This window comes from Rhinopithecus bieti, unplaced genomic scaffold (assembly GCF_001698545.2).
Source record: "Rhinopithecus bieti isolate Rb0 unplaced genomic scaffold, ASM169854v2 scaffold_44368, whole genome shotgun sequence".
Classification (NCBI taxonomy): domain Eukaryota; kingdom Metazoa; phylum Chordata; class Mammalia; order Primates; family Cercopithecidae; genus Rhinopithecus; species Rhinopithecus bieti.
In genome coordinates this window covers 655,660-668,850 of record NW_016817889.1, presented here as the reverse complement: position 1 = coordinate 668,850, position 13,191 = coordinate 655,660, and the positions used below count along the sequence as shown (strand labels likewise).

General features: G+C 45.2%; 1 protein-coding gene across 1 annotated transcript in view; it reads left to right on the top strand.

Annotated features, from left to right (window-relative positions):
- Positions 1–13,191, top strand: part of POLR1A (RNA polymerase I subunit A) — a 74,926-nt gene that overhangs the window by 25,785 nt on the left and 35,950 nt on the right. The window contains exons 12-14 of the mRNA XM_017856322.1: positions 1,258–1,488; positions 6,209–6,463; positions 11,027–11,218. Of these exons, the coding sequence (XP_017711811.1) occupies positions 1,258–1,488; positions 6,209–6,463; positions 11,027–11,218 (678 nt within the window). The remainder of the gene's footprint in view (positions 1–1,257; positions 1,489–6,208; positions 6,464–11,026; positions 11,219–13,191) is intronic.

Sequence of the window (13,191 nt, the reverse complement as noted above, 5' to 3'; positions counted from 1 at the left end):
CACAGGAGCAAGGAGCTAGAGACCAGCAGTGAAGCACAGACTAGTGTGCTCCCATATAAAGCAGTATCCAGGGGTGGAGACAGACATTAAATAGATGAACAAGTATAGATATGCTCTGTTGAACGGTGATGGGTGGTAAGTGCATCAGCAATAGTAGAGCAGGCTCAGGCTGAGGAACGCAGGGGCTGGGGTAGCCCCAGGAGCCTTCTGAGAAAGTGCTGCTGCAAGGGACCTGTACAAAGCTAGACGAGTTCCTTTATGTAGGATGTCTCAGAGCCTCTGTTGTGTTTGTGTACATTTGGAAGGTACATTAGAGATTTATAATATTCAGTAGCTCAAAAACTCATTTAAACAGGGAACTTGTTTTACTTGGAGCGTCTCCCAGGCCTAACTTTAAACACAGCACACTGCGTGTTCTTAGGTGTCAGAGGAATGTGTCAGTTTCGTCTCAAGTACCACCTTGATTATAATGGCTGCTGCAGAACTGGAGCTGAGAGATTCCAATGCCATGTGTGGGCTCAGGGACAGCGCCATGATCCGTTAGTGATGTCTGCCGGGGTGGATGAGGAATGTCGTGGTATTTGAGGACAGGTATTTGCAACCTGTCTCAAGCAAGTGCCCCATGCCACCTTTGGGAACTTTGAATTTATTGACAGATAAGAAAATGAAGTTTTAGAGTGGGTTAAAAAAATTAGCCGGGCGTGGTGGCTCACACCTGTAATCCCAGCACTTTAGGAGGCCGAGGTGGGCAGAACAACTGAGGTTGGGAGTTCGCAACCAGCCTGACCAACATGGAGAAACCCCATCTGTACTAAAAATACAAAATTAGCTGGGTGTGGTGGTGCATGCCTGTAATCCCAGCTACTCAGGAGGCTGAGGCAGGAGAATTGCTTGAACCCAGGAGGCGGAGATTGTGGTGAGCCGAGGTCACGCCACTGCACTCCAGCCTGGGCAACAAGAGCAAAACTCCATCTCAAAACAAAATTTTTTTTTAAAAATTGTAATATATAAACTGCTGCGCTTAAATTATTCTCCTCAGACTAACTGCTGGAAAAGGAGGCCTAGTCTCTATACCGTTAAGGGAGTAGCAGAAGACAGGCAGGATGTTACTTCGCTCACTGGAAGGCCTTCTTGGCCAAGTCAGACAGCTCCTCCTCATCTTGGGGGAAAAGACACAGCCTATTGAGACAGATTTGGGGTCCATGAGGCCTTTTTTTCTCCCTGCCCTGATTTGCTACCTCCATTCCTCATTTCCAGGTATTTGCCACGAAACTGACCTACCCGCAGCCAGTTACCCCGTGGAATGTTCAGGAACTTAGGCAAGCGGTCATCAACGGCCCCAATGTACACCCAGGAGCCTCCATGGTCATCAATGAGGACGGCAGCCGCACAGCCCTGAGTGCTGTGGACATGACCCAGCGAGAGGCCGTGGCCAAGCAGCTCCTGACCCCAGCCACAGGGGCACCTAAGCCCCAGGGGACAAAAATTGTGAGTATGGGCAGCTTTGGTCAGGGACCTATCTGGCTCCTGTTCAGATCTTGGTAATTGGTGGCCATCAGGTTTGGCTCCAGTGCACGCTGACACAGGAGCCCATCCCTAGGAGGAAACTCCCCCACACATGGGTGGCTTTTAAGATTCACCTTGTAGTCCCTGGGCAGAAGAATGACTGCCCTTAAACAGGCCAACTCAAAGGGTAGTCCCCGGACCAGCATCAGCAGCATCCCCGGAGCTTGTGAGCAATGCAGATCCCCTCACCCCTACTGAATTTGAATCTCTGAGAATAGAGTTCGGAATCTTTCTTTATCATGCTTTCCAGAGGGTTCTTCTGCATGCTGTTGTTTGAGAGCCACTCTTAGGAAGGCAGTGCTCTGTGCCAGTGATAACCAACAAGTGGCAGGTTATAACTAATGTTTCCATTTTGGGCAATTGCTAATGCCAGCCCATAGTGCTGTGGTAGGGAATCCTGAGGCTCTATCTGGTTCCACTGGAAGGAGCACATGATCAATTAACAATGTTGCTGAATGCATACAATCAGCAGGTGACAGCTCTGTGGCTCTGTCACGTAATAGCCATTCCTGCTGGGAGGGGAATAGCAGATGACCCCTAACTAGGCAACAGTGGCAGCAGTTGTTGGAGGGAAATGGATTCGACTTGGGTGTAACCCACAAGTGACTACCGGAGTCAATGGGTGACTGCCTGGATTTTCCTCACCCACCTGCACAGCAGGCAGGCATCTCCTTGCCCTCTGCCCACCCATACCCCATGGCTGACCTACTCTTCATTAACACTAAGTTCAGCTCTGCAAAGTTGCATCAGCTTTGGAGAAACTTTGGAGGAACCGAGAGGAAAAGGAAATGCTCCTGGCCTTGCGGCGGTGCTCATCACTGCTCACCACAGGACTTCTTGCTTCCTCTGGTTCTCACCGCCATCCTGAGGGACAGCAGTAATACACCACCTGTTTTCTCCTTTGGTGATGGGGCACATGCAAACACAGATCAAGTCACCTCTTTTGTTCTTCTCTAGTGCACAAAGTAAGGTTTGTATTCAGGTTCAGTAGAATCAGTCTGCCTTTCCTAAGTGCCTGGTGTTTGGCTAGGCACTCTGTGAGCAATGCAAAAAGAAGCAAGGTGTATTTCACTTCACTTACATTTAACTCAGGTCAGCCATGTGAAACAGACTCACAATAGGAAAGGATGAGAGAGAGACTAGGAGAAGCGGTGAGAGATGAGGCAGTACTGATGCCCCCTGCATGCTAGCACTTTGCAGTCCCTGTGGACGGATCCTCGCCACCCTGGAGTTGACAGCATGGTGGGGGAACCACTAGGAAATGAGCATATAAATGTATTGCTGTTGCGGAGGGGTGTGGAAGATACCACAGGGAACAGCAGTGACAGACAGTGACTTTAAGCATATAATGCCGAAGAAGAAACAAGTTTGAGGGGAATGTGCAGGGCAAGTGGGCAGGGGGAGTTTGGGGTCATCAGGAGGCAGCTGTGAGCCAGGTGCTGGGGCCAGCCTCAGGGCTAAAGAGGGGACTGAAGGCAGCGAACTCTTGCTGCTCCCTCAGGCCTTAGCAAGCCCTCATTCCTCTGGGGTCAGATAGTAAATATTTCTGTGGTCCTTGGCCATGCAGGCTCTGCTGTAGCTGCTTAGCTCTGCCGCCTAATGCCAAAGCAGCCACGGATAGTACACAAATAGGCATGGCTGTGTTCCAATAAAACTTTATTTACCAGGTGGCCAGCCTGAGGACTATAGTCTGCTACCCCCAAAACTGTGATTTTTTTTTTTTTTTCTCTTGAGACAAGGTCTCACTCTGTCTCCCAGGCTGAAGTGCAGTGGCGCAATCACAGCTTGCTGCAGCCGCCACCTCCAGGGCTCAGGTGATCCTCCTGACTCAGCCTCCCGAGTAGCTGGGACCACAGGTGTGGCTAATTTGTGTATTTTCTGTAGACATGGGGTTTCACCATGTTGCCCAGGCTGGTTTCCAACTCCTGGGCTCAAGAGATCTGCCTTCCTCAGCCTCCCGAAGCTCTGGGATTACAGGCATGAGCCACTGCTCCTGGCCTGTGATTTTTGAAGACTTTGGTTAATGTGTTGCATATGGGCCAGGGCAAGGCTGAAGGCTGTGTGAGGCTGATTGGGAAGGAAACACTGAGGTCTGGGTGAGGAGGAACCACAGGCTAGGTGAGGAGGGGAAAGGCCAAAAGGACCCATTTCCCCTGTGAGGTATGAACGCTCTGCCCCATCCCCTGGGCCTTGTAAATAAAAGAGGAAATGGCCCAAAGATCCAAGGCTCATTGCCCTGTTCAGCAGCCTGCTAGAAGCCGGTCTTTGGCTCCGAGCCTGCCTCTTAAATCTCTGACCCTGGGGGCACTGGGGCACGTTAATTTTCACTGCAGTATTTATTTAGAGACAAGAGAAAGGAAAGGCCTCGGGTTTGGGTTGGCAAGGGGAATACCCTGTGCTCCAGGGCTTCTGTTTGGATTGGCCAGTGCCTACCAGACTGGCCTGTGTACCTTCCCAGCTGTGGTAAGTTTGCTTACGCTGGAGGATGTCTCGAATTTGCAAGACTCAAATCCTAGGCCCAGCCTGGCTCTTTGGGCTTGGGCCACAGATCTAGGCAGTTCCTCCCTTGAGAGGCTAAAGAAAGAAGACCTCAGTTTGTATGACGCAGTCAGACGGCAGCCAGTGCCCTGGGCAGATGCTCATGGGAACCCTCAGAGTTTAGGTCTCCTTGGAAACATGGGACTTGGCAATGGGGAGGGGAAGGTTTGAATTCCTTGGGGAGCAAAATGATGGACTCCATGCTAGGTACTTTTAGGACTGCTTTGTAGCACATGAGTTTGCTCCCTGCTTCCCTGAGCTAGAGAGAGAGAACTTTTAACCTCACTGAACAGGAACTGGGGAGAGAGTTTTGGGGAGCATCTCTTAATTACTTCTAGCCTCTCTCTTTAGTGAACTTTCTCATGCAGTTTCATAAATGTAGGCAACATAAGAAGAAACTAGACTTCCAATAATTTGTTGTTTTCTCCTACCTGCTATCTGTTGTGATTTAGAGGAGATTTGGGGTGGCAGAGATTTCACCAAGTCTCCATAATTCCTTTGTACTACTAAGAGGATCCCCTTAAAATGCATGGGGTGGCAGTTACCTTCATGCATTTGTCTTTTAAGGTGTCACTTTATGTTCAATGTTTAGGAGGCCCATTGGTTAATATAATTAAAGATAAGGGTGGTAAGGGTCTTAATAGGTGCTACGGGAAAGTCAGCTTTGTGAGAGAGATGTCTGTCAGAAGGACATGACCAGCCAGGTATTTATAAGGGGGAGAAAGTATGAGCAGTGGCTGTCTTAGAGGGGTACAATTACTTGTGATTTTAAATCCTTATTTTAAAATTGTCTGTATTTTCTGTTTTCCCTCCCGCAATAAGCATAACACTTGTTCAATATTTTTTTCTTTCTTTAAAAATAAGTGAAGATCTTTTTTACAATTTACAGAAGCATCACATATTCATTATAGGAAGAACAATGCTAAGATGTAGGAAAGTAGCTCAGTGTGGTGGCTCATGCCTGTAATTCCAGTACTTTGGGAGGCCAAGCCAGGAACATCGTTTGAGGCTAGAAGGTTGAAGCTGCAGTGAGCCATGATTATACCGCTGTACTCCAGCCTGGCAACAGAGAGAGACCCTGTCTCAGAAAAATAGTAACAGCCTAGAGAGGATCCAACCACCCCTTTCCCATATAGACACACACACACACACACACACACACACACACACACACACAGAAGCTGGGTTGGTTTTTAAATTGCTTTTTTTCATCACGTCACATGCCACCTGGGTTTTTTTTCCTTTGCTGTAATACATTATTGCCATCACTTCAGACCTTGTATATATTTACCTTATCCTTGTTCATCACTGCATAATATTCCATAGTGTGGATACACTATTGTCGCTTCTATGGGGCAGTCAGGTTATTTCTAGTTTTTGCCGCTGTAAATGCTGCTGCATGGACATACATACTCATCTAACCTGTGTGGGTGCTTTTTTTTTCCCTGAAGAGCCAACAGGAAATGTGTTTTAAGTGTTCTAATAGCTATTTTCAAACTCCGTTCCCAAAAGACGATGACCATGTACAGTTCTTAATTTTTGAAGTGCAATAAAGTGTCCTCTGAGGGCATTGAACTAACTAAGAACCCTGTTCTGGCTCTGCTGTATGAAGCTGGGCAAATTTTTTGTGAAATGCAGAATTTCTGTTTAGAATAATGTACTCACATGTGATCATGGGGGGATTTGAGAGTCTGCCAATGCCTTTCAAACCCAGTGGTTTTATGGTTATGTCTTCATTTTGTTATGGTTATGTCTTCAGGAGTTGTATCCATTTCTTTCTTCAGATTAGTTTTCAGAGGAATCCAGGAACCTGGGAGGGCTATGCCTCTCTGAAGAAGACAAAGACCTGTGGTCTTATTTGTTCCTTATACTTCTGAGCCTAGAGCCAAGATCAGGGTTGTAAAGGGCCAGGACCAGAAGGGCCTAGGAGGTATTTCTCAGAGATTTCTAGGGTTTTGCTCCAGATTAAAAATTCCGCTTGCATTTAGCTGACTACAACGTGAGACAGAAGCCACACCTTGGCCAAGTTGAGGTGAGCACTTGGAAAGAGCAGTGGTGATACTGATGTTTGCACTGATCACCTACCTGTCTATTCTGTTCCCAGGTGTGCCGGCATGTGAAGAATGGGGACATTCTGCTACTAAACCGACAGCCCACCCTGCACAGACCCTCCATCCAGGCCCACCACGCCCGCATCCTGCCTGAAGAGAAAGTGCTCCGACTCCACTATGCCAACTGCAAGGCCTATAATGCCGACTTTGATGGAGATGAGATGAATGCCCATTTCCCCCAGAGTGAGCTGGGCCGGGCGGAGGCCTACGTCCTGGCCTGCACTGATCAGCAGTACCTTGTTCCCAAGGTAAGTCTGACCTTGAGGCCGTTCCGTGGTCATCGTCAGCATGACTTAGCACTTTTAACTTGGGCCCTGCCAGCCCCTGGGGTCACTGGGCAGTTCCGGGACGGGCACCTGGAATGGAGGGTCCTGGTTTCTCCCAGGCGGGGCTTTTAGCCCATCTAGTTGCTTAGAGGCTGGGAAATATTTCTGTCTTGCTACGTTGTAAAATGTAAATCAGGACAGAAATTGTGATAGCCATCCCAGAAAGCCTACCTTAGTAGCTATATAATAGATCTTGTATTCAACACTTAAGTTTGGATTCTGCAACTTAGTAGCCCCTGGCTAGCGTTAGCATCCCAACACTGTAATGGTTCTCATGGTCCACAGATGACTTTGATCCTTTGTTCTGACAAACATGAGTTTTAAGAAGCAGCCTAACCCCAAGGGCCCAGAAGAAATCCCCCATCAGCCTGTGAAGGCATCTTCTCTCCTCTTTGAATCCCTTCCTTCTTTCTCCAAGTTCAGTCCTCAAGGGCAACCCCATGTGGTCACAGCTATCCAGAGGGACATGTGGGAAGGATAGAACTTCTTCCCCCATCTCCTGAGCAGCTGACTCGTGACCAGGAGTGGCAGGGGCCTGAGTTAGCATGTGCTCATGGGAGGGACAGAGCAGGGAAAGAGGCAGGCTGCAGGGAAGAAGACACAGTGTGTTCCAGTACCTGCTTCACCCTCACCACCCACCCAAAGGTCCGAGGCCTCCTAAATTATAAGCTGTTTGCACCACAGTGATTCACAGTTATACATCATTCATTTGGATTGTGGTGGAGTATGAAGAATAATCGTTTAATGTCAAACCAAGGCTCCCATTTCCCAAGTACTTTTTCAGTGCCATGCACTGTGCAGAGAGCACTTTAGAGGCTCCTCATTTCACCCTCCCCACAGTCCTTGGAGGTAGGTGCTATTCATGTCCACATTTTACACTTGAAGCATTTGTGTAACTTATCTAGGGACGCTCAGCTGAGAAGCAGGAGGAAGGACAAGGAGCTCCCAGATCTTCCTGGGGTTTGTGCTGCCGCAGGGATGGAGAGCTCTGTGCACAGGGAGTGCCAGGGGCTGCTCAGAGATGCCTGGCGTCGATCGGCATCCTCTGCTCCCTGGAGCTTCTCTATTCCCATCAGCTGTCAGCCACTAGGGAATCAAGCAGGTGGCCAGGAGCCCGGCTTCCCAGACCCTTTTCCCACCAGATGCACCACTGTGGCTTTACAAGGATCCCAGTTGTTTAAGTTGGCCTTTCCCTTCTCTGCCCACCTTTGTTGGCTGTGGATTAGCGAAGGAACTAGATGTAGGAAGAGGTGGTGAAGGGCCTACCCAGATTACTTGGAAATTAAAAAAAAAAATACATTTGCTAATTTGAAAAGTAGCTTTTTATGTTTTCATATAAATAATAATGTGGCTCTCGTGGTGGGGGCAGTAAAAGCTGCCATTTATTAAGTGGGCCACGGGCCTTAGACACTGCTGTAAGCAGTTTGCAGACATTCCGTTCCTTATGAGGTTCGTGTGATTTTCAGACAAGGAAACACCAAGTGAGTAATATGTCAGCCAGCAATGAGGCCAAGACTCGAACCCAGCAGCTTTGGACAACATCCCCCGTGCCCCCCGTCCATGTGCTTGCCTGTGCGTATTCTTAGCATGTTCTTAGCCCCACTCGACAGGCGAGGCTGGGATTAAGGGAAGGCAGGTGACAAGAAGTGGCTCCCAGGACTGTGTGGGTCTCTGACTCTATAGCAGCCGAGTCATATTTCACCAGAGGGGATGCTACCAGGGAGCAGCAGATGGTTTTTTGCTGGCAGAGTGACCTGAGGCATTAGCTACGTGGGGAGTTGAGGTGCTGTAAAGTTCTCAGGCCAATGACCTTGAATGTGCTGTGTTTGATTTTGATTGAATAAGGTGCAAAAGCCTTAGGAGACTTCATGCTTACATTGTGTCCTGCAGTGGACTGACTTATGTAAATCCACGTGGGCCTCATCACATGCTCATATGCCTATGAGTTTTAGGTTGGGCGTACACTTAAGGGAGGCAGGAGAACACAGGTAAATAAGCTTAAGGTCAATAAATTAATTTATTGAAAAAAGCTTGTGGGAGATAGCTTTGAAGATTCACTGTACTTTCATTCACTTTCTTTTGTCAGAGGTAAAGAGCTTTTGATTCTTGATAAATTTTATTTAGTCCTTGGTGTAAATGCCAAGAAGTGGAATCCTTATATTTGCTAATGGTTATAAAAATGCAACATGTCTTTATTGGCAGAGTCCTAAAAGGACAAGAGCTGATTTGGTTAAACTAGGAAACAGTATTTTGGGGTCATTTTTCTTAGTGTATCTTTATTTCCCTTAGTTTCCATATTTATTTATTTATAATTCCATTTCTTCTGTATTACCAGCTTCTTTCCCTTAACTAACCATGATACCAAATTAAAGTACGTTTTGTCATTAGTTTTATGTACTTAGTAGAGTTTTGTGGCATCTTTTTACTTAAAGTAGGAGTTGAGTGGAACTCTATTTCTTTTCCATGAAAACAGTTAAACTTTTCATTTATGTGTTACTTTTTGGACTAATTTTTTTTCCTTCTGTTTATTTATTGAGGGCCCATGCTTTGTGGAAAGTTTTTAAGCAAAGCTTGAGATATGTTTCCTGACTTCTACCTAGTCAGCTAGAAAATTCAAATTACAGAATACCCTATTCCCAAAGCATCCTGACCAGAGACATTAATTGTAATGTCATTTTGCTGTGCTATTAAGGAGAATAGTAAAGATGACAATTTTCTGGGATTTTGATTCAGAGATGTTCTTTCTGATTCTCAGCAGGATTTAGTAAATTTAGAATTATAAGTAGACCTTTCGTAATTTGCTTTAATCAGCATTCTGCCATGTAATTTGTGATGATTGCATTGAAAGCGATTTAGCCATCAAAGTAATTGTCTAGTCACGGAAAAATCTGGACAGAGAGAGGAAAAGGCACTGAATGGATCGCAGAACCTGTAATTATGTTCTTTAAGGAAGAAAACAAAAGGAAAAATCAGTGTCTGCCCGCCAAAGACTGTGAGATGAGTCAAATGCATAATACTGGTTTGGCTTTTTCCCCCAAGCAAAATAAGACCCTCTAGGCAACAAGAGGTAGAGTGTAATTTTTTATGTACGTTATTAAGTCAAAGCCTTCATAAGAGGGGCTGTGTGCTCCATCTGATCTTGCCTTAGGTCTGTGCCACCTTTCCAGCCCATCTGTAATCATTATCTTTGAGTTTACATAGAGCCTATCACTGTAGTGTTTAGACCATTTGACCAGGATCCTTTTTTAGCCTTTGAGTTAGTACATGTGGTTAAATTTCTGGTGCTTCTCCCAGGCTGCATTTGTGAGTTCCCTTTGCCTTAATTATAAAACATGACCATACTGTTGGCTAGTATTTACCAAATAATCAAATGATTAACAATCTTTATATCCAAGGCACAGGTTTTTCTCAAATTCCTATAAACATTGAAAAGTTTACAAAAGCTACATCTTAAAGAACGTCAGTGAGCGTAGCTATTCTTACTTTAGTGTGCGTTATGTTGCCATGAACACAGACCCGACAGATAAGGTTCAGGAGACTGGGAATCAGAATGGCTGTGAAAGTGTCAGATGAAATTAATGCACTCACCAAATCTCAGGCTTTTCATAAAAGCCCTTGTTTTTGGCATCTGGTAGATAACAGCCTTTATTAAGGGCCCACCATGAACCCTGTGCTGTGTTGTGAAGAGATAACTAATAATGGCTCTTCTCCCTTCTGCAATCATGTACGTCAGTCTGGCCCACTGACAGTTCTCTTGAGGAATCTGCCGGAACCCCTTCCTCCCAACACTGGCCAACTCATCCCTCAGGCCTCAGCTGTAAAACTGCCCTTCAGAGAGGCTATTTCTGACCATCCTCTTCACCTAAAATCTATATTATGACCTACCCTGTTATTTTCCTCTTTAGCATTTAAAACACTTTGTGATACTGTATTTGTTTACTGTCTAATTCTTCTTCATCATAAGGGACCACGTCTGTTTGGTCCACTGGAGTACGCAAAAGCCTACCCAGGGCCTAGGCATTCAGGAGGCTCCTGATAAATATTTGTTGAGTGCATGACTGATTTACAGAAGAGCCAGGCCAGAAATGTGTGAAAAATACTAAAGCATAAAACCAAAGTATAAAAACAAGAACACAGCTGACAGCAGCCAGACCAAATTTAGGCATAAATGCCAAAAATATGCTGGAGTAACTAGAACCAGATGGGATTAAACAGAGAAGGCTTGGGGAACTGGATGAGTTTGAAACAGTTTTGATACAGGATAGTGGGCAAATGGCAAATGTAGAAGCCAGTGCTAAACCCTGGTCATGTGCTTTGTGAAGCAGTTTGCTCCCAAGCAAGAACATAGTGAGGACGTGGGCCAGACAAGACAGGGATATAAGAAGGGCTCTTGCTAGAAAGTGGCTTCTAGGCAGGTGATTAGGGATTAGAGTTTGACTTAAGATTTGTTTTCATTCTTCTTGTGTTGTCTGTTTTGGCTTATAGGATGGCCAACCATTGGCGGGACTGATCCAGGATCACATGGTTTCAGGTGCAAGCATGACTACTCGGGGTTGCTTTTTCACCCGGGAGCAGTATATGGAGCTAGTGTACCGAGGACTCACAGACAAAGTGGGGCGCGTGAAGCTCTTTCCTCCTTCCATCCTGAAGCCCTTTCCGCTGTGGACAGGAAAACAGGTAATTGGGAGAGAACAACCAATGTATGTTACAAAAGGAAATAGGCCACTCATGTAAAACGTTTTATTCTCAGAAGAGCCTAGACCAGAGACAGAGAAATGGCTAAGCCACCAATAGTCTGACTTTCTTTCCCCTTGGTTTGGAGAAAGAGTCTGAGTGGCTTCCTGAGTCTGAGTGGCTTCAAGGGAGTGTCTAGCAAGAGTAGACTGCATAGTAGCCAGGCACCGTGGCTCACGCCTGTAATCCCAACATTTTAGGAGGCCGAGGTGGGCGGATCACCTGAGGTCGGGAGTTCGAGACCAGCCTGGCTAACATGGTGAAACCCCATCTCTACTAAAAATACAAAATTAGCTGGGCGTGGAAGTGCACACCTGTAATCCCAGCTACTCTGGAGGCCGAAGCAAGAGAATCGCTTGAACCTGGGAGGTGAAGGTTGCAGTGAGCCAAGATCACGCCGCTGCACTCCTGCCTAGGCAACAGAGTGAGACTCCGTCTCCAAAAAAAAAAAAACTAGACTGCATAGTTTCTGTCCTTCGCTTCTAACTTAAATTTGGCGTCCTCATAAGACAAATATGGTGGTAATAGGCAGTGGTGCTGGTGGAATAATAGTCATATTTTTTGGGAAGTTCCATGTGTTTGCTGAGTGCTGTAGGCACATTATCTGATTTAATCCTCACAACTAATCTGCAATGCAGAGACCATTATTATCCCCTTTAGGAGATGATAAATTACGTGCCCAAGACTACAGGAGGCAGATCAAACCCAGGACTTTTCAACCCTCGAAACATCATACCATACTTCTTCTCAAAGTAACAAAATTACATGATATGTGGTGACCAAATGATGAAAAACAGTAAAATATGTTCTTCTACTATTGCCTGAGTCTCCAAGATCAGCCGTAAGGATCAACTTGTAGTTGGCTATGTGATCTTAGCCCTGCGGGTCTCAGTTCCTCATCATTTCCTGGGACAGTAGAAGTTAACTTTCTAAGCTAAGTTCTGATTCTAAACATGGTTTTTCTCTTTGAAACCAGACTGAGCCACAAACAAATTCTTGTGTAGTGTAGTCACTCTTGCCCTTTTTACCTATTTGCAAAAAAATAGCCTGTACCAACCTTTAGAGACACACTAAAAAATCTCACCCATGACAGAAGCAAAACCTGGACCTATTTCCTAATTTTATTTGGTACAAAGGATTTTAAAAGGATTCAAGGTGTGGCCCCTGGGCATAATGAAATTACATTGGAAATCAGCAAACAAGATGTTTGGAAAAGCCCTCAATATTTGTACTTCTAAATAATGTACTTCTTAAATAGCTCATGGGTCAAAATAATCTAAAGGAAAATTAGAAATCATTCAGAAGTAGATGAAATGAAAGCACAACTTATAATTTGTGGGATGCCACTTAAGCAGAACTTAAGGGGGAAATTTATACATAAAATGCCTAGGTTGAAAAGAAGAAAAAGGGTCCCAAATCAATGACTTCAGCTTCAAGTTGATTATCTCTAAGGTCTCTTCCTGCTCTCCAGCTCTTAGTTTGTGGACCTGCAACTTGATTTTCCTTTTTAAGCCAACCTTGCATTCCTGGATAAACCTTCCTTGGTCATGAGGTATTATCCTTTTTATATATTATTGAATTCAATTTGCTAATATTTTGTTTAGAATTTTTTTACTTCTGTGTTTGTGATAGATACTGGTCTGTAGTTTTATTTTCTTATAATACGTTTGTTTGGTTTTGGTATCAGGGTAATGCTGGCCTCATAGAATGAAGTGTTAGGAGGTATTTCCTCTAATTTTCTTTAAGAGTTAGTATAGTACTACATTATATTATTTATTCCTTAAATGTGTTGTAGAATTCACCAGTGAAGGCATCTGGGCCTAGAGTTTCTTTGTGAGAAGGTTTTCTTTCTTTCTTTCTTTCTTTTCTTTCTTTCTTGCTTTCTTGCTTTCTTGCTTTCTTTTTTTTTTTTTTTT